Below are 21,851 nucleotides of genomic sequence, written 5' to 3' on the forward strand. Positions count from 1 at the left end.
GTGCAGGAGCTCCCGGGCGACTGTGATGCACCTGGAGGCTGGAGGTGCTCGGATCTAGGGAGGAGGAGGCACTGGTGCAGTGCAGTCGGGGAAGAGAGGAGGGGACGGTGCTTTTAGGCGGCCAGGTGTTAAGACCGGAGGACAAGCGACCAGCTGAGCCGGAGGCCCCGAGGCCGCCCCACCGCCAGGCGGTAACCTTTGGCCACACTTGGCCCGGAGCCACCGCCTGAGCCGCCCCGCCCCGCCACCCTGCCCTCTGATTGGCCGCCTCCCCGCCCGGCCCCCGGCCTCGGCCAATGGGGCCGGCGCGTGCCGGAAGCCGGAAGCGCGGCAGCGTCGGCGGCGCTCCCCCTGGACAGCTGTCGTCCGGCGCCATGCGAGGCCTCCGGCCAGGTCTGACGGCCAGGCGTCTCCTCCCGCTGCGGTTCCCTCCGCGGCCGCCCGGGCCCCGGCTGATGAGCGGGCAGGCGGCCGGCGCCCTGGAGCGGGCCATGGACGAGCTGCTGCGCCGCGTGGTGCCGGCGACGCCGGCCTACGAGCTGCGCGAGAAGACGCCGGCGCCCGCCGAGGGTCAGTGCGCGGACTTCGTGAGCTTCTACGGCGGCCTGGCCGAGACGGCCCAGCGGGCCGAGCTGCTGGGCCGCCTGGCGCGGGGCTTCGGCGTGGACCATGGCCAGGTGGCCGAGCAGAGCGCCGGCGTGCTCCAGCTGCGCCAGCAGCAGCGGGAGGCCGCGGTGCTGCTGCAGGCGGAGGACCGGCTGCGCTACGCGCTGGTGCCGCGCTACCGCGGGCTCTTCCACCACATCAGCAAGCTGGATGGCGGCGTGCGCTTCCTGGTGCAGCTGCGGGCAGACCTGCTCGAGGCGCAGGCCCTCAAGCTGGTGGAGGGGCCAGACGTCCGGGTAAGGGGCCGGCCTCGACCCCCCGGCAGCGCGGACGGGCCGCCCTCCTCGAGTAGTCCTCACTTCCCCCCTCCACGCCGCGCACACCCCGCCTTCCCTGCCTGAAACCACGCTCACTTTGCCCGCGGTTACTGACCGCCAGCTCTGCCCACTTCCCACGCTGTCTGAGTCCTGGCCTCGCCAGAGCACACCCCCGCCTCCCTCCGGTCTGGCCTCGAAGTCCTCATTGGTATAGTGTTTTACTAAGTACTCAGCACTTGGTGACCTTTAAGGTAACTGTCACGTCTTGTACCTGATTAGTGTGTGCTATACCTTCTTATTTAATCGTTGTAGTTGAGAAGTGTTTCAGCTTTATGGTATATCTGCACTAGAGTGTCAGGCTGAGCATCAGGCACCCTTCTGAGACCCTGGATGGTGTTTCAGAGGTTAATTGGGCACCCACTGTGTGTGAGACGTTGCCCTAAGATGTCCTGTGAAATGCACAGAGATAAATAGAGCTCAAGGTCACCACCACCACGCAGGAATCTCCATGGCTTCTGACCTCCTCTCTGCTGCGTGACTTTTGGTAGGACAATTGAACTCCCTCAGTTCAGTACTCAATGTGGTGATTTTGAGTTGGCTTCTTGAGTTAATCAGGCATTAGCACAGTTCATTCATGTTAGATGCAGATACATACTTTGGGGTTTAAATGGTTATGACCCAAAAGATGGCCTAGAGCAGCGTATAGTCTTTTTATACTGTTAGTATTAAATACGGCGAAACACTAACCTGCCCTTTTTTATTTGTATTTTTGAGATAGGGTCTCACTCTGTTGCTCAGGCCGGAGTGCAGTGGTGCCGTCACGGCTCACTGTAGCTTCGACTTCCCCAGGCTCCAGCGATCCTTCCACCTCAGCCTCCCAAGTGGCTGGGACTACAGATGCAGGCCGCCACGCCTGGCTAATTTTTATTTTTTTAGACAGAGTCCTGCTCTGTCACCAGACTGGAGTGCAGCAGTGTGAACTTAGCTCACTGCAACCTTGGGGTTCAAGCGGTTCTTGTGCCTCAGCCTCCCTAGTTGCTGGGATTACAGGCACCTGCCACCACACCCAGCTAATTTTTTTGCATTTCTTTGTAGAGAGGGCGTTTCACCATGTTGCCCAGGCTTAACCTGCTCTTTCCATGAATGAAAAATGATGTAAATGTTTCAGCAAGTTCTGGACATTCAGAAGTTTGTGAGCAGTTGGTATTAAAAAAAAAATGCTGAACAGGTGAATGATTATGACCTAACCCATTTAAGAACTCTGATGCTAGTTTAATAGTTTTCATTTTCATTCTTTCAGTCTTAGGTGGGTGGTAACATGTATCCCTTTTACAGCAAAGGAGATAGATGCTGAGATTCTGTGACTTGTCCTTAACTTCAGAGCAAAAAGCCCTCACTGATCACCCACCCAAATCCAGGGTTCTTTGCACTTCGCTTACTACCTGCACCTACTTAATGTGTGAGTTAATCAGATGTTTATTAGAAACTTTCTTATCTTAGTCTTAGTCTTAGTCTTAGATGCATAAAAATGGACATAATTAAGGATGGAGTTAATGTCAGGATTGACCACAGTGGCCATGATTTGATTCCCCATGATAGCTGGTTAGTTTACAGTGCTAACGTTACTGAGAGCCAGGCATCTTTGGCCATAAGATTCTAAGACAGAAAACCCGCAGCTGTTCATTGGGTAACTTGAAATCAGTCATGAATTCTTCCTGTGTTGAATTGTCTTGTTCTGGGCTCAAGCCCAGTCGGAATGGATGAGCTTTTCTGATCCACACTATAGACAGAGCACTTGCCATATATCTTCTCCCCAAGTGAATGATCAGCTCCTCAAAAACTGAGAAACTTGTCTTAAATTTCTTGCATAGCAGAATGATGAATGAATCATTGCAGTAGATTCCTGGGTGCCCTGGCATGAGACACACTTGACACTAATCATTCAGCCCTGATGTGGAGGTGAGACTGCCCCACACTCTGTCATAGATTTTTGAGCCTGGGAGGAAGCCATGAAGAGCTTGGAAAGTTTCTGCACAGCTGAGAGAGTCCGCATATCAGACATGTGGGCAGCTTTGTTCCTCGTTTATTTTTCACACCCAGTCCAATTCGGAGTTATCTGGTTCTGTCAGAGGTTGTGGAATACATCCTTCTGTTCTTCCCCATGCAGGAAAACTTGGGTATCACATAGTTGGGAAGGAACACGTTGTATGGCAGCTGAACACACTCACATTCAGCCCTGACTTGTTGAAAAAAAGGAGCTGGCCCCTGGGAAATACAGAGGCTGCTGCGTCCTCATATGTTCACAAGTTTCCTTGCTTTTTGACCAAGGCTATCTATATATAAGGGAGAAAACATTGCATACTATAATGTTAGGCCAAAAGTCCTGTGGACCAGAGATATTTATCAAACCTCTAGAATGAATGACGGCACCCTGACCTTTGCCTCTGCACATGGTTTGTACATAATGGCTCTGGGAGCCTTTCTGTGCTTGCTCTGTCATGCCCCTTCCATTTCTTTACTTAGAAATCCCAGCCTTATATTCAGTACATATAACTGTTAGTAGCTGAACCTGTTAATTCCCCTCCCCTTCCGTTGTTCTACATAGTTAAGTTTCCTCATATGTATATGTGTGTGTGGGGGGAGGGGTGTATAGGTTTCTGTTTTGTTGTGTTTGTTTATGTTTTTTTAGAGATGTGATCTTGTTATTTGTCCAGGCTGGTCTTGTACTCCTGGCCTCAAGCAAACAATCCTGCAGTCCCAAGTGCTGGGATTATAGATAGGCATGAGCAGAGATGTAATTTTTTTTTTAATTTCTGTCATTTAAATTAGTCTGAGAATAGAGCTAAATTGTTCTGTGCATAGAACCTGTCAACTGGGATCTGATATTATAACTATCTCCAGAAATCACTTAATGTGGTACAATCTGATTTATTTTTTTATTTAATCTCTTTTTTTTTTTTTTTTTTTTGACAGTCTTGCTGTGTTGCCCAGGCTGGAGTGCAGCAGTACGGTCTCGGCTCACTTCATCCTCTGCCTCCTGGGTTCAAGTAATTCTCCTGTCCCAGCCCCCCAAGTAGCTGGGATTACAGGTGTCCACCACCACACCCAGCTAATTTTTGTATTTTTAGTAAAGACAGAGTTTTACCATGTCGGCCAGGCTGCTCTTGAACTCCTGACCTCGGGGGATCAGCTGCCTCACCCTCCCAAAGTGCTGGGATTACAGGTGTGAGCTACCACGCCTGGCCCCATTTTTTTAATAGACTCTGTTTTAAAGCAGTTTTAGGTTCACAGCAAAACTGAGTAGAAGATACAGAGATTTCCCTTATACCCCCTGCCATCACCCAGGCATAGCTCCCCTCATTATCAACATCACCCAACAGAGCCGGACATTAGTTACAACTCAGGAAGATACACTGACACATCCTTGTCACCCCAAGTCCCCAGTAGACATTAGCATTCACTTGCAGTATTGAACATTCTGTGGGTTTGATGTGGAGTCCATTTTGATTCCATTCCTTTTACCTCAGTCTGGATTTTGCATCCACATTAATGAGGTGACTCAGCTAGAACTTTTTGCTTTAAGGGATCCAGCATTAGAAAACACCAGAAGTTTGGCCCAGGAAGCTTTACTGCAGGCTTCCCAGACCCCCAAGGGCATTCCTAAGTGCTGAGTGCTCTCAGGGGAGCAGGGGTCTCACTCCCAGGTTGCCCCTGTCTCGGCACCCTGGATATGTGCACAGTGAGCCCTGCCACACAGGTGTCTACTTGCCTGGCTTCTTTTGGCCTTTGCACGTGCTAGATAAGCCCACATGATCATGCACTATTTTACAGGAGAGCTCCTGTGGGCTTGGACCTGAGCATTTCCCTGGGCCTGATGTAGTTCACTGTGTGATGCTGCTCAGGTTCTTTTCTTACTGAATACTATAGGCGCAAAGGCACTTTTAGAATAAGTGGCAAATGTGACGCCACAGAATGATGCTGATGTTGTGTGGGTTTTTGTTTGTTTGTGTGTTTTTAGACGGAGTCTCACACTCAGTCGGGCTGGAGTGCAGGGGCATGATCTTGGCTCACTGCAACTTCTGCCTCCCGGGTTCAAGCGATTCTCTTGCCTCAGCCTTCCAAGTAGCTGGAATTACAGGTGCCCGCCACCATGCCCAGCTAATTTATTTTTATTTTTAGTAGAGACCGGGTTTCACCATGTTGGCCAGGCTGGTCTCAAACTCTTGACCTTGTGATTCGCCCGCCTCAGCCTCCCAAAGTGCTGGGATTACAGTTGTGAGCCACTGCACCCAGCTGATGCCATGTGTGTTACAGGACGGTGGGCATAGTGGAAGAAGCAAGAGACCGGGAAGGGAGGTCATTTCCAGGCCGGTCTTTGCCATCCATGTGAGTTTAGGTGATTTTTATCCAACTTATTGAACCCTCCTGGGCCCACTGACACTGCATTGAGGGGAGAAAATCAGTTGATTGTTGGTCAGCTGAGAGGCAGCCTTCCACTCCTCTAAGAAAAATGTATTGAAGCTTTGCTAAAATATGGTATAAAAATGAGGGCATGGTTTGTCAAGACTTTGGTCTCTGACCAGGATTTGGGATTATTGGAAATGCATGAATCCGAAAGACTGGTGTTTCCTTCATGAGCATAGCCCAGCATGAGGACAGCAGGCATGTGACGGGGCTGGCATACCTCTCTTTCCTTGGATATTTCAGATCAGGTAAGGTATCTTTTCTTTATGTTGGGGAGTCATTATCCTTTTTGATACAAAGTTCAGACCCAGTATCAGGTCTCCCGGCTGGGAAGAAACAAGTGCTATTTGAAAGTTTCCACGGTGTGCAATGGCCAAGTGTCTGTGTGGTGTTTGTCTAGATAGCAAACCCAGTGCATGGAGAAGGTAGACCCTCTCCATGATTAATGACAAGGATGGTAGGAGGTCCCTGTTATCGGATGCCTTGATGCGTGTTACGTTCTCACTTCTATGCTATGCTATGTTCATCTCATGTAGACTTGTTGAGCTCCTTGGATTATAATAAGTGGATTGATCTTAATAGATTTATTCCAAGAGAAAATTTTAGTAGTTTTAATAATTAAGGAATTTGTAGAGAGGGTATTTGTCAATATCCCTGACTACTGTGATCACAAAACTCAATTTTAATCTGTAGAAAAGAGAATGATAAAGAAATAATTTAGTATGGGGAGTGATAGAAAAATCTATAAAGCACTAGGTTTGGTGGCTCATGCTGTAGTCCCAGCACTTTCGGAGGCTGAGGCAGGCAAATCACCTGAGGTCAGGAGTTCGAGACCAGCCTGGCCAACATGGTGAAACCCTCTCTACTAAAAATACAAAAATTAGCCAGTCATGATGGCAGGTACCTGTAATCCCAGCTACTTGGGAGGCTGAGGCAGGAGAATTACTCGAACCTGGGAGGTGGAAGTTGCAGTGAGCTGAGATCGCACCATTGCACTGCAGCCTGGGCAACAGAGTAAGACTCTGTCTCAAAAAAAGACAAATCTATAAAGCAGCATAATTATATCAGGAAAAGAAGTATTCCCTTTGAAATGTTCTTTTTTTTTTTTTTTTTTTTTTTTTTTATTTTTTTTATTTTTTGAGACAGTCTCTCTCTCTTGCCAAGGCTGGAATGCAATGGCGTGATCTCGGCTCACTGCAACCTCTGCCTCCCAGTTTCGAGCAATTCTCCCACCTCAGCCTCCCAAGTAGCTGGGATAGGCACTTGCCACCATGCCCGGCTAATTTTTGTGTTTTTAGTAGAGATGGGGTTTTACTATGTTGGCCAGGCTAGTCTCGAACCCTTGACCTCAGATAATCCACTCACCTCAGCCTTCCAAAGTGTTGGGATTACAGGTGTGAACCACTGCACCCAGCTGTGTTCTTACTTTTTAAAAGATTCTTTTCCTCTGGTGTGAGTGAGTTTGGAGGCTCATTACCGTGTCTGAATGTGTGTCCTCCTGAACGAACATAGAGGAGTTTGTGGGTATTTGTGTCCCTGTGGTTTCATGGTAAGTGTGGGTAGGAGGATGCAGTGTATGTGTTTGGGGGGTGGTGGTTTATAGGCTTTTGTTTTTTCTCCAGAGGCCCAGTGGGTTGATGACTTCAGTTTCTTAGAGGTGAAATCCCAGTGAAACCGAGTTGACTCCCCAGTAGAGGGGAAGGCCTGAGCAAGGTTCAGCAATTTGTGGGCACTTGAGGGAGGTTGACCATTAATTCTTGGAAAGGGTTCCCGATGGGCAGTTTGGACCTTGGAGTTAGGGTGAAATGAGAGGTGCTCGAACTTTTAACAGAGGCACAGAAACTAGAGAAGGGACGTGTTGCTACTGCCACAGCCACCCGGCCATGCTAAACAACTGTGTTTCCTCTGCCTTTTAATTAACAGAGTACGCCTTGTAGGTTCTAGTAAATTCTGTGCTTAGCTATGCTAAATAATACTTATTTTTAGATAGGAAAGTATACCCTAGTATGAAGTGTACACCTGCAGAGTGGCAGCTCATGTGAGTGGGAATTGTCCCCAAGTTTCTCAGCCTCTGCAGGGCTGCCCTCATCCATGGCTTTCAACTCCCTTCCCCAGCTCAGGGCTTCTGGACAAGGGAAGGTAGGTTTTCTTCACATACCCAAAATAAGCAGATCTTGATAGATCTTCAAAAGAGAGGGAACCGAGTTCTCTTTTAAAAGGAAAGGTTGGCTGGTCTAAGCAGCATCGTACAAGACAACAGAATTAACAATACAGAATACACAGAGGTAGGTGCGGTGGCACGCACCTGTAGTCCCTGCTATTTGGGAGGTTCAGCTGAGCCCAGGAGTTCAGTCCAGCCTGGGCAATACAGCAAGACCTGTCTTTAAAAAAAAAAAAATAAGACGCACTCCAGCAGAATCAACTGAGAACTGTCGCTTACCTTAGCATCACCAGGATATTCCCAGCAGTTGTGTTTCTCAGTCCTGTATTGGTGATAAATGGTGGCTGAATTAATGCACGTACAGTCGAGGAGGCTTCTTTCCTTGGTGTTGTTTGTATCCTGGCAACCTTGCCACGTGCTGTGGTTCATTCCAGCCTGAGCAGCTGCTGCTGCTGTTAGAACTGAGCAACGGAGACTTCTCACCTTTAGCCTAGATTCCCAGTTCTCGTGTACCAGGGTCACATTTTGTGGCTGTCAGGAGCCCAAAATAGAATGAAGAGATTTGTAGGGGAGGAGCTTTTATCAGCCAAACCATTTCTTTCATAATTAATATTGAATTGATAGTAAAACTGGGTGTTTCCAGCTTTTTTCCCATCATGGATGTAAGAGAGATGCCAGTACCTCTTACACAGAGCTCAGCTCACCCGTTCCTAACCTGCAGTGTGGAAGTCCCCCTGGCTTCTGGGATGGTCCGTGGATAAGTATCAGAGGAGTCCATGACCCCAGGAAAACGTGTTTGCAGTGTTCTGGGGATGGGGCCTGTGGTTTTTAGCACATACTCAGGTGTGTGAGGATCCTAGAAGGCTAAGAAGCTCTGTTGTCAAATGCAGAAAATGCAGTTTCATAAAGGGCCATTCTGTGTCACCTAGCAAACGATCTCTCTCATCCTCCCCTCCTGCTACTTTCTAATCACATTCTTTCCATTTTTCCATCGGATATTAATCTATTAGTGAATGTTTTGGGAACTGTAGGAATGAATCAGAAATGGACTCTGCCTTGATGGAGTTTACAACCAAGTAAAGGACATTCAGTTATTGAATGTAGAGTTAAAAGGAATTGCAGAGATCATCTCTGATGATCCAGCTGTCTGTCCGATGCTTAAATCCTTTTTAAAAAGCTCTACTGAGTTCTGTCCACCTGTGCTCAGTCACTTCCAGTGCTGAGGTTCACCATCTTCTAGGATGACCTCTGTAGACAGCCCTGGCTATTCAAAAGTTCTTTATGCAAAATTCAGTCCAAGTCTGATTGTCCATGACGTCCACCAGTTGGTCCTAGATTTACTTCCCTGGCCCCTGTGGGGCCACACAGAACAAATTTGTGGTGTCTTTCGTGCCCTAATGATTAAACATATGAAGGTAGTTCTCACCTCCTTCCAAAAACCTCTCTGAGCCACCATCCCAAAACCTGCAACTCTTCCTCAGGCAACAGTTTTGAGTCCCTTCACCCTTTAACAGGAATTAAAATGTAAAATGGTCTTACAACATTTGGAAGCTGAGGCAGGAGAATCGCTTGAACCCAAGAGGCGGAGGTTGCTGTGAGCTGAGATTGTACTGCTGCGCTCCAGCCCAGGACAGAGCAAGACAATGTCTGTCAAAAAAAAAAAAAAGAAAAAATTATAGCTGTTGTAAAGCCATTCTTTGTATTTGTTGCCCATCATGTTCTTTATGACCCTTATACAGAGATTCAGAAAGTCGTTCCTGTAATGGATGTCCTGAGGTGTTTACTGTTATTCACTAGTAATGTTCAGTGGATCTGTTAATATATATTTCATCTATGAATAACAGAGGCCCACAATAACAGTGATTTGAATATGACAAACTTTGTCTGTCATGTGAAAGTCTACAGGTAGGCAGCCCAGAGCTGATTCTGCTCTTTGGTGTCCTTGGTGGATCCAGACTTGAATCTTGTTGCTCTGCCCAGAAAATCCTTCATCTCCAAAGTCACATCGTGGCGTAAGCTGGCTGCTCCAGTGCCAGCCATCACACCGCCTTCCAATCTGCAGTGGAAAAGACAAAAAGATGGGCCAAGGGCAGGCTCCTGCTGTCTTTTCAAGTTCCCCAAAGTGGCTGCAGGAGAATGCTGCTTACAGCTCATTGGCCAGAAATCTGTCACATGGCCGCCCCCCAGCTGCAGTGCAGTTTTTATACTGGACAGCTGTGTCCCTAGCTGAAAAGTGAGGCTTCTGTTAATTTGGGAGAAAAGGAATACAGCCACTGGGACCAACAGGTTGTGGCCATGCAGGCAACACTGAGATGGCGCTGCTCCTGCCCGGTGCCTGTGTTTTTCTGCTCTTGATTGAAAGGCTTCAGTGCTGATGGATCTTGGGTGGTCAAGTCAACTCGCAACATTTGGGGAAGTAGATACGCTATAAATAAGTGAAGCAAAATTAGGGTGATTTCATCAACTCTGAAATGCACTGGCTGCCAGATACACTCTTATTTTGTGTCCCTCGAAGGTAGATTAAAAATGCTTCCAGTTATGGCAGGGCACAGTGGCTCACGCCTGTAATCCCAGTACTTGGGAGGCCAAGGCGAGTGGATTGCCTGAGCTCAGGAGCTCAAGACCAGCCTGGGCAACATGGTGACACCCCATCTGTACAAAAAATAAAACAAAAATTATCCAGGTGTGGTGGCGCTCACCTGTAGTCCCAGCAACTTGGGGGTCTGAGACAGGAGGATCACTTGAGCCTAGGAGGTCAAGGCTGCAGTGAGATGTGTTTATGCCATTGCACTCCAGCCTGGGTGACAGAGTGAGACCCCGTCTCTCAAAAAAAATGGAAATGCTGCCAATTAGACTGTGACCCGCCATCATTCAAAAGATGCATCCTGATGTAAGAGATGTTAAAATATGAAAATGTACATCTCCAAGTTGATGAAATAGGGCTCCTGGACCAAGTACTTGTTTTTCTAAGGAAAAGCAGGAGTAATGTTTTGACGTATCAAGGTTCCCGAGAGGCCGCGGACAGTGCTGTTGACCCCTTGCTGTCTGTCTTAGGTTTCTCTTACAGTGTATCTTCCATTGTTATGTTAACTTCATGTAATTAGAATGCTGACTCTGGTAAATGAATTGGAACATACTGTTTGATTTGGGCAACTTAGCTCAAATTGAATTATTTCCATTCAGGAGTCTTACAGACCGAAGTGGTTACATCTAAATGGAGAGTTGAATTAAAGCCTGACTTGGTTTGAGATGAGAGTCTGACAGAGGAGTCTTGGGAAAAGCTGTTTGGAGGATCGTCTTGCACAGTTGTCTTCCGTATCATGCCGGCGCGTTTTCCTTCCCTGTGCTGGCCACAGCACAGAGCTGGGCTTGATCTGCTGTACACTGAAGGGCCTGTGTCTTCTCCTTTCAGGAGATGAACGGGGTACTGAAAGGAATGCTGTCAGAGTGGTTTTCCTCCGGGTTCCTTAGCCTGGAGCGTGTTACCTGGCATTCACCCTGTGAAGTGCTGCAGAAAATCAGTGAGTAAGTATTCAGGTTCTCATTTGCTTTATGCAGATATTTTTCATGTATATTTATATGTGTTTTATGTTGGCTAAAAGCCAGTCTATCTCCCTTCACATGTGCAGTTTATTTCAAGTCTAATAAAATCTGAACACAGTATTTGCAAATGTGACTGTCACCACACATGACACTAAGATCACGGAGGAAGAGGAAAGGGCACCAAGAGAAACTGATGCATCTCTCAGTGAGCTGTACGTGGGGTCTTATTTGTGTCCTCTTGTTTAAAGCAAACAGGCCCATTTTCTATCTTCCCAAGACCCCATGATCAGAATTGTAGAAACTCACTGGGCCAAGCATTGGCATTCATAATCAAAACAACATTTAGCCCACCTGGTTGTTAAGATGTCTCCCTAGGTTAAAGTCTCTCAACAAACTATATCATGTGTTACATCCAGGACGCAATATAACACAGGCTCGCGTGCCATGGTGCCTCACAACCCGGGACTCTTTGTGAGTAAGCGTCTTCACATTACATGTAGTCCCACGAAATCCAAGGTTTGAAAAGTGTCCTACTCTTGGAAATGTAACCAATTCAAAGGGCTGACGGTGCCTGCTGCCATTTCACATGCTAAAAACACAGTAGTGGTGGGTGAGGTTGCTAGACAGAAGAAACCAGATCCGCCCAGTGTTTGCAGCACTGACAGCGCTTCACAGAGATCCCAGGGAAAGAAAAGACGCAGTGTCCAACACCAAGCGTTTGATTAGGTTTCGCGTGAAAACATGCTGCGTGAATCCTTCCCCAGAGCCTCACAAACTCCTCTTAAAATTGGGATTAAAATTGGAGCACAATTTTGTTTGTAAAATGGTCGTTCACTGTAGTTCCTCTCAGTGGGTTCTGTTTCTCATTAAAATGACTTTCTTTCCATTAAAGCTCTATTTTAAAAAATTTGACTTAGATGAATAATGTGAATAGGAGTCATAAACCGTTATTTAAGTTGTGAATTTTACGTTTGTCTTACCTCTTTACAAATTTCACCCCAGGTCGGAGGCCGTGCACCCTGTAAAAAGTTGGATGGACATGAAGCGCCGCGTTGGGCCCTACAGAAGGTGTTACTTCTTTTCTCACTGTTCCACCCCTGGGGAGCCCCTGGTTGTTTTGCACGTGGCACTGACCGGTGACATCTCCAGCAACATCCAGGTACCTGTGATGGTCAATTTGGGACAAGATAGGCATCCCACAAAGTCCCTTAAGTTGTGTTTTTGTTTTTACTTGATTTTATCCTCTTTTTTTTGAAAATAAATGGTTTTGGGCTTTTTAATTGCTTAAATAAAGTCTCCAGATGTGTAGGTATAGAGTGTAGAAGGGTAGCAGGCAGGCAGTTACGGAGCAAGGACGGCGTTCATCTGGCTGTGTTGACCTTGGGTTGAGAAAACTTAAAGTCTCTCACAGAACACGTTTGTGAGGCAGAAAGTAATTGTGAAGGAAGAAGAGACAGGATACCTGGTTCATACATGGTTCCTTTACAGCTTTTGTTAAATGCCTGTGGGGAGTTTTGAAAGAGACATGATTGGAAAATTGAAAGATACGCTCCATCCCTCATGCGTGATTTGGGCCCAGTACACTGCCTGGCGAGTGCAGGTTATGGGACTTGTGGTTGATAGCCCCGTCCCGTGGCAAGCTGCTCTGCTCCTGGATGAGTTTGGCAAGAATGTCTGAAATGCTCCTGCAGGCCCAGGGGGGGCAGAAGAACAAGGGACCACATTGCAGGGTCTGGAAATAGGAGCGCTAAAGGCAGGTGGCAGGGAGCCTGAGACCCCTGGGCCAGCACAGATTTGCTCAGGCCAAGAGGACCCGAGGGACTGTTAGAAAGCTGAGTGGACGGTGGTCCGGCACAAGGTGAGTGCCCTAAGCAGGTGTCCTGCTGAGAAGTTAGAGAAGTTGAGTAGGGCAAACGAGCGGATGTTCCTGATCACCAAGGAGAAACTCATCCCCTTACAGTGTTTGTGTTTGAAGGAGTCACACTCTGACGCCCTGTTGGTGGGATGAGGGGCCATTATGACATCTTTGAGGGCAGTTTGGCAAGATGTATGAAAATTCAGATTGCATGTTCCTTCTGGCATGAAAATTCCACCTTAGGAACTTCTCCTGGGGAGATGCTGAGCCCTGAGAGTTAGATGGCTGCTCCTGCAGCATTGCCGACAGAAAGGCTGGATGATAACCTCGGGCCCATCAGGAGAAAATGGGCTCCAGGAGTGTGTTGTAAACACATGGTGCGGCCTCACGTACATCGGATTTCTGTCATGTATTTAAATATTGATGTAGGTTTATATTTTGACATGGAAAGCCAAGCTTGACTTATTGTTGAGGTGAAGTTCAAGTTTACACAGTAGCATGTGTAGAGTGTGGTCTTATGATCAATAGTAATAATACCTGTTGAATATGTGCTCTGTGCCTGTCAGTCCATGAAGCACATTTTGTGTGTTATTGCTCAGAGCACCTGTGATTTAGGTATTATGAGAAAACTGAGGCTTAGGGGAACATTTGTAACTTATCCATGATCATAGAGCAAGTAAGGGTGGAACTGGAATTCAAACCCCTCCCACATCCTGACTCTAAGGGGAAGGTATCTTCCATATGTGTAGAATTGCGCATAGTTATTTGGACACATGAGATATGCGTGGATCTGCAGTCCTATGTATTTAACAGTGTGCATACTGGGAGCCTATGAGACAGACCTGGAAAGGTGTCCATGAAAAGGTCAGCAGCAGCGGGCATGGGGATTAGGTTTTGGAGTAATTTAATATTTTTTCTTTTTTATTTACTTATTTATTTTTATTACTAAAGATGGGGCTTCACCATGATGGCCAGGCTGGTTTTGAACTTCTGACCTCAGGTGATCCACCCACCTCGGCCTCCCAAAGTGCTAGGATTAGAGGCGTGAGCCACCATGCCAGGCCTAATTTAGTATTTTTTCTTTATGCATGTATTTTTTTTCTCTTTTTTGTTTGTTTTATTCATTTTGCCTTGTAAAAAATTTTTTTTTGCCTCTTTGATGTTACACAAACCTCCCTTGTATAACTAAAGAAAGTTTTGTTTTTATTTTGAAAACTTTAAAAAAACATTGCTGGGATTTTTGCACAAGGAATCACAAGGTAACTTGCAGACTTCTTGAAAAAAGGAGAGCCAGCACAGTGGCTCACGCCTGTAATCCTACCACTCTGGAAGGCCGAGGCAGCCAGATCATCTGAGGTCAGGAGTTCCACACCAGTCTGGCCAACATGGTGAAACCCCATCTCTACTAAAATACAAAAATTAGCTGGGTATGGTGGCGGGTGCCTGTAATCCCAGCTACTTGGAAGGCTGAGGTTCAAACAAGAATCGCTTGCCAGGAGGCAGAGGTTGCAGTTAGCCAAGATTGCACCACTGCACTCCAGCCCGGGCAACAGAACGAGACTCCATCTCAAAAAAAAAAGGAGATAAGCCTGGGAGTGATGTGAAGTGAGCTCTGTTCTTTGAGCCCCGGGGCTCTTCCACAGAGTGCAGTGTAGGACAGCAGGCCCGGCACGGGCATCGGAGGATGTCCCCTCTGTGTCATAAGCTCTCCCGCTTTCTCACAGCAGTGTTGCTTAACTTTGTAGGAGTCACAGACCCTGTTAAGTATCTAAAGGGAAAAAAGGCTGAGGACATTTTCCTCTGGGCAGGTGTGCATGGAGTCACACATTCCATAGACAGTTTCAGAAAGTTCGTGGACTGACTGCCAGACCTGATGTATGCGCTCTGAGCTAAATACTTCTCCTTCCAGAATCAGAGGTAGCTGGTAGAAGTTAAAACAGTTTAAATTGGTTCTTCAAAAGTAAGCTAGTGTACTTGCTTCGAAGCAAACAAAAAGGTAATCCCCTGCTATTCCACTGTTATCAAGTGACCTTTAGAGTATTAAGGATTATGCTTCAGAGTATGGGGGATTAGAAAACGCTGCAGTCAAAAATGAGAGGCAGTAAACTCAGACTTCAATGAAACAGCTTACATTCTAGGTCGTTTCTTAGATTGCCTCGTGTGTACATCTGTGCAAATGTGTGTTGCCATTAAGGAAAAACAGAGATGGCACAAAACCGAAAAGGGACATGAAAAATTCAAACAACGGTAAATTTCCTAAAAGAAAATGATGTGGGACTGCGTATGGCCTCTTGAGAAATGTGAAAAACTAGGGTTCAGAGAAAAAGAGGAAAGACAATTAAATGGTGTAAAACACCAGGACTTTAAGGACAAGCTGAAGGAACTGAAGCTCTTTGGTCCCGAGGATCAGCGGGTTAGCGCTGAGTGTCGGCAGGAGAGTTTATGGAGCACATTTTTGTTTGCACAAAGGCTTAAAAGAGACAGAAAGGGACATACGTTGCTCTTCCACAAAGTTTGCATGAACATTGCAAAATGGCACAAACAGTGCAGCCCTGAGGACCCCGAGGAGGCTGAGGACATTTTCCTGTAGAGTTTTCAAAACAGCAGCTTTTAGGCTCCATAGCCTGAACCCCAGCTGGGGAGCCGAGTTCTCTGCAATCTCTTTCAGTGCTCTGAGAATTGTCTTCTGGCCCCAGCGACAGGGTTGCCGTGTGGGCTGCAGAGAGTCCAGGCTGTCCTAAGAACCATCGTCCGTGTTTTCCAGGCAATCGTGAAGGAAAGTCCTCCATCAGAAACAGAAGAGAAAAGCAGAATTGCCGCCGCCATCTTTTATTCTATCAGTCTGACCCAGCAGGGGCTCCAGGGGGTGGAGCTGGGAACATTCCTCATAAAGCGAGTCGTCAAGGAGTTGCAGGTAAGTGACACGCAACGAGGCCCAGTCACACTTGGCTTCATGTGGTCAGGTCAGCAAACCTTGTGAGGTGTCAGGTGCCATGAGGGACACAGATGAAGACAGGAGCTAAAGGGACAGGCAGGGCATAGAAGGGGTGCCAGCGGCCCCTCAGCAGCTCCTAGGAGCCATGAGTCTCCCAGAGAGATGAGAATGATGCTGAAATGAGGCCTCCAGCCCAGCTGTGCAGTTGCCAGCAAGATGCACTTATGTTCTGAGGTCATCAGCTGTCTCTAGGGCGACCTCATTGTGATCTGCTCAGGACGCTCTTGATTTCATGTGTCCTGGTATAAGTGTCACTCTCAAGTGTCCCAGCCAGATGGCACAGCTGGTGGTCATCCTGCCGTGTCAGACCTCCCCCTGCCCCTGCCCACACATTCAGGGTCTCTGGTGCCTGACATGCTGTCAGCGTGGGCCTTCTCACAGCCTGTGAGGGGGTGCTCAGGTTAGACCAGATGGCCCAAAGGTAGGTGCTTCGGCTCAGTTTTGATCTAACTCCCTTCGCTTTGCTGCCCTGTGAAAAACACATGAGCCATCCTACAACAGAAAGGTTGAAATTCACTCTGGGCCTAGGCTTTCAGAAACTACCAACCTCAGCAGGGGTTTGAATAAACTCAGATGTGTAGAATCTAGTGCATAGTTGCAGTAGCTAGATGATTGCTAACGACTGGCTCTGAGCGGGGTACTCTCTGTGTTGGGGGCCGCAGATAGCTGCAGCAGAGCCCTTCCTTAGAGGGTGACAGTGTGCAGTGAGGACATTTACACGCTCCTCATAAATTCATAATCAATTTCAAGTTGAAGCCCTCAGGATTAGACTGGGTGTTGGCTTCATTACCATGCAGCCATATTTCCCCTGGGTAGCAATAAGCCATTTCTCATTCACACAGTTTCCTTGTTCCTCTATCTTAGCTGAGGGTGGTAATGAGCAGGGCAGGGAAGGAAAACGTGTCAGGGTAAGGAAGGCAGGAAGAGGAGGAGCAGATCCCGGGATTTGGGGGAGTCGGGCCTTAGCCCAGTAGCTGTCTTGAGGGTGCCACTTACCTGCCCCTGTGCAGCCAGTGTAGAGTCCTCAAAGGGAGTCTAGAAGGGAGTGAATGACCCCTCTGCAGGGAGGCGCTCATCCGGGTTTACAAAAGTAGAACACAGCCAGGCATGGTGGCTCATGCCTATAATCCCAGCACTTTGGAAGGCCAAGGCAGGCGGATCACCTGAGGTCAGGAGTTTGAGACCAGTCTGGCCAATGTGGTAAAATCCCGTCTCTCCTAAAAATACAAAAATTAGCTGTGTGTGGTGGTGCACACCTATAGTCCCAGCTACTCGGGAGGCTGAGGCAGGAGAATTGCTTGAACCCAGGAGGCGAAAGTTGCAGTGAGCCGAGATCACGCCACTGCACTCCAGCCTGGGAGCAACTGAGTCAAAAAAGAAAAGCAAAAAACCTGGGAGCCACCACAAATGCTCAAGGAGAGGAACATGGTGAGGAACATAACAGTCTTCTCTTTTCATTTTTCATATTACTCTGTGGTTAAAATTCTCTGTTTTTGAATTTTAAATGATAACGAGAAAATGCTCACAATATAAATTCATAATGCAAAATGCAGAATAAGTGTCTCAGCCATGCAAAAATTGCATCAAGACACACCAGCCCTTCACTGTAGCAAACTGTGGACAGTAGTTTTCTCAGTATAGTGGAGTATGACCTTTTTCTTTTCTTCTGTCATTAATTTTTTTTTTAATTTCCATATTGGGCATGTATTACATTTATAATCAGAAAGTAGTGGATTTTTGGAAATGAGAATGAGATCTCTGTATAGTTAGGACAGTCACAATTGAGCCGTGTCATGTGATGTGGAGAGATACCCGCAGCCGCCTCCTCTGCCCCGTTGTGCACCCCCTGTGGTGTGGCTGGTCGTTCACTTATCCATCCCTGGGCACTCATGTGCCAAGCAGCAGAGCAGCTTGTGGGGCCTCAGAGGTAACCATGGGAGGGGCATGGTGTGCAGGACAGACACGATCTGCAGTGAGTAACTGTGGGACCCCACGTCCTGCTCCCCACTGGCCGGCTGTCTGGTTTTAGGCACGTCCCCCAACACACTAGTCTCAGTTTTGCCGACGTGACAAGGGGTGGTGGGGACCCAGGTGCCCTGCCTCAGGGAGTCAGGATCCCTCCAGGGCCGGGCACACATCAGGTTCCTGATAACTGTTCCCTGCTGGGCGTGGTGGGGCATGGCTGTGTTCCTAGCTGCTGAGCAGGCCAGGGCAGGAGGATGGCTTGGACCCAGGAGATGGAGGCTGCAGTGAGCCAGGATGACACCACTGCAGGATGACTCCAGCCAGGGCAATAGAGCAAGACCCTGACTCTAAGGAAAAAAAAAGTTTCTTGAAAGAAGATAAGTAACATGTATCGGATGTCACTTCGCCCACTACACAGCAGCAACTGTAGGTTGAGAGGTGCTCCTCTCTTGGTAACGTACCTGCTGAATATGTGTGTTTTCTCCGCCTTCCTTCCACCCCAACCATGCTTTACAGAGAGAGTTTCCTCACCTTGAGGTGTTTTCGAGTCTGTCGCCTATACCTGGATTCACCAAATGGCTTCTGGGGCTTCTGAGCTCGCAAACAAAGGAGCACGGGAGGAATGAACTCTTTACAGATTTGGAATGTAAGGAAATCTCGGAGATCATAGGTGGCCCCATTAACGAGACCCTCAAGCTCCGCCTCAGCAGCAGCGAGTGGGTGCAGTCCGAGAAGCTGGTGCGGGCGCTGCAGGCCCCGCTGATGAGGCTGTGTGCCTGGTACCTGTATGGGGAGAAGCACCGCGGCTACGCACTGAACCCTGTGGCCAACTTCCACCTGCAGAATGGGGCAGTGCTGTGGCGCATCAACTGGATGGCGGACATGAGCCTCAAAGGCATCACCAGCTCCTGCAGCCTGATGGCCAACTACCGCTACTTCCTGGAGGAGACCGGCCCCAACAGCACCTCCTACCTCGGCTCCAAGAACATCAAAGCCTCTGAGCAGGTCCTCAGCCTAGTGGCCCAGTTTCAGAAGAACAGCAAGCTCTGACAATAAACCTCTCTTGAGTCACACGGCTCCAGCTGAGAAGACAGTCATCTTCTGGAGGGGCTGGGAGTTATGATGGAGCTTTCCAAGCAAAGCCAAAGTCGACTGTGTTCTCAGGCCTGCATCCAGGCCACACTGTAAGGGCAGGCCTCAACTTCCCTTGCCCTGGGCAAGACATGTGCCCAATGCAAGATAGTGATGGGTGTGGGTCACACAGATGGGTAGGTCGCTGTGCGGTCTCCAGAAGATTCTGTCATTGCCCTTGGCCCGACTCTCTGCCCTCGGCTGGTGCCGTGGCACCTCTGTCTTCAGGAACCTTCAGGAAGCTGTGCAGCCTCTGCCATTGTCATCCCAGGGGGATCTGGCAGTCTCCCACTGACCAGGGCGAGTGGCCCAAATGAGAACAGATGTTCCTTCGTGCTCATAGTGCTCATAGAACAGAAGACGGCGGTGGTTGCTTTAGCCATTTCTCTCCATGCAGTGCAAAGGGATAAAGGGCTGGGCTACACTTTCCCAGTTAAATTCTGAAGCTCATAAATGTATGAAAAGGTTTGTGACTTTGCATAAGGTGTGTGTAGTAAGTTAAATTTTTGAACACAGAATTCTTGCTGCTTGAGGCATACGTTGGGTAATAGGCTTTAAATTATCAGGGATTCAAGTTCATAGTGAACTTCACAGTAAAGAACATGTTTGTTCTATAAAACATTAAACATATGATTATGTAATGGTGGTTGTCTTTAAAATTAGAGACCTGGAAAGGCTGGGATCCACCAGCCAGCCAGTGGGGTGTTTGGCATGAAGGGGCCTGGGATGAGTGGGATAAGAACAAAGATGAAGGAAGGGGCAATCACTGTGCTTGTGGGAGGAAGGTGGGTGTGTGTGTGTATGTGTGTATCAGTGCATGTCTGTGTGCATGTGCACTGGTGTGTATGTGTGTATCAGTGCATGTCTGTGTGCATGTGCACTGGTGTGTATCTGTATCAGTGCATGTCTGTGTGCATGTGCACTGGTGTGTATCTGTGTATCAGTGCATGTCTTTTTGTGCATGTGCACGGGTATGTCTGTATGTCTCAGTGCCCATCTGTGTACATGTGCACAAGCATGTCTGAATCCATATCAGTGCACGTCTGCATGTGCATGAGCTTGTCTGTATCAGTGCACATCTGTGTGTGCATGTGCATGAGCGTGTCTCTGAATCTTTGTATCAGTGCACATCTGTGTGTGCATGTGCACGAGTGTGTCTCTGAATCTGTATCAGTGCACATCTGTCCATGTGGATGAGCTTGTCTGTATCAATGCACATCTGTGCGTGCATGTGCACGGCATATAAGAAATAGCAGTAAGACTGCGTCTAAATCACAGAAGAAATGTATCTTTCAAACTGCTCTGCTGTGTGTTCGTTCAACTAAGAGAGTTAAATCTATGTTTAGATTCAGTGAGTTAGAAACACGTTTCTTCTAGGAGCTGTGTTTGGACATTCCAGAGAGAATGGGAGTATATGCTGTAAAGAGAAACATATGGTTCTAAAACCAAAACGGAGCTATCTAACAGAATGGTTGTCAATGTGTGCATTCAACTTACAGAGTTAAACTGATGTGTGTATCAGTGCGCTTTTGTGTGTTGGGCAGACAGGTCCCTCCCCTCGCCTTTGTTGCCTTTTGTCTCCCAGACCGTGCCAGGCTACTTCTCTGTCTTCTGCATACAGCCTGTTGCCTCATGACAGACAGTGTGATGGTGGAAGGTGTCTCATGCCTCTTGTTCTCTGGGCTGATTCTGAAAGCACCAGAGCAGCTGGCAGGCTGATCACTCCAATCCTGGCAGCCTTCTGGCCCCTACTGCAGGCAGAGTTCTTTACCGCAAGCGTTCCCAGACCCTCAGGCCTGCAGAAACCTGCTGGCTTTACTGTCTTTGCTTAGCTTTTGGCCTATACCGTAAAGACCAACAGTCTTCTGTGATTCATCCTGCTGCCTCCAGAGTGCTGTGGACGGATGACTCATTCCGGATCACTCTGTCAGGCTTTCTTACCTGGCAGTGCCCTTCCTGCCTGTGTCCTTCGCCTGTGCTGACTGGTTCTGTCCTGTGTGGACAGGGGTGATAGGAATCCCCACCACACAGGCTGCTGGGAAGATGGGTTCAGTTCACATCCGCGGAGGTTTTGGCTCACCAGAGGAGTTTGTAGATGTCAGTTGTCTTCAAGTCACTAAGAACTAGCACTCCTGAGGTGCATCTCAGAATGGTGTTCAAATCCATTTCACTTTTGGGGCCAAGGAGCCCTCCCTTCAGCAAGGCCACTCATCAGATCATGCCACTTCTTAGGCCAAATACAACCCCCTATTTTGTTTTTTTTTTTTTAAATTTCTCAGTAAGGCAGAGTTTCTTAACATTTTGTGAGTTACAGATCACTAAAATTTGGGTGAAAGCCAGGTGGGCCTTGCCGCAGGAGAACACACACACAGTGCACAGGAGAACACACACATGGTGCACAGGAGAACACACAGTGCACAGGAGTACACACAGTGCACAGGAGAACACAGTGCACAGGAGAACACTCAGGTAGTACACAGGAGAAAATATAATGCATAGGAAAACACACAGTGCACAGGAGAACACACGGTGCACAGGAGAACACACGGTGCACAGGAGAACACACGGTGCACAGGAGAACACACAGTGCAGAGGAGAACACACAGGGCAGAGGAAGACACTCAGGCAGTACACAGGAGAACACACAGTGCACAGGAGGACACTGCACAGGAGAACACAGTGTAAAGGAGAACACTCAGGCAGTACACAGGAGAACACAGTGCACAGAAGAACTCTCAGGCAGTACACAGGAGAACACACAGTGCACAGAACACAGTGCACAGGAGAACACTCAGGCAGTACACAGGAGAACAC

The 21,851-nt window shown here is 48.0% G+C and overlaps 1 protein-coding gene across 1 annotated transcript; it reads left to right on the forward strand.

The window, feature by feature from the left end:
• Positions 1 to 337: 337 nt before the first annotated feature.
• On the forward strand, positions 338 to 19,678 carry MLYCD (malonyl-CoA decarboxylase). The gene is made up of 5 exons (XM_032284542.1): positions 338 to 902; positions 10,961 to 11,073; positions 12,094 to 12,250; positions 15,711 to 15,860; positions 18,423 to 19,678. Exons 1-5 carry the CDS (start codon positions 375 to 377, stop codon positions 18,954 to 18,956), a joined length of 1,482 nt encoding a protein of 493 aa, XP_032140433.1. The 5' UTR covers positions 338 to 374; the 3' UTR covers positions 18,957 to 19,678.
• Positions 19,679 to 21,851: the final 2,173 nt, after the last annotated feature.

This window comes from Sapajus apella, unplaced genomic scaffold (assembly GCF_009761245.1).
Source record: "Sapajus apella isolate SASKATOON/1434 unplaced genomic scaffold, GSC_monkey_1.0 scaffold15, whole genome shotgun sequence".
In the NCBI taxonomy this organism is placed as follows: Eukaryota; Metazoa; Chordata; class Mammalia; order Primates; family Cebidae; genus Sapajus; species Sapajus apella.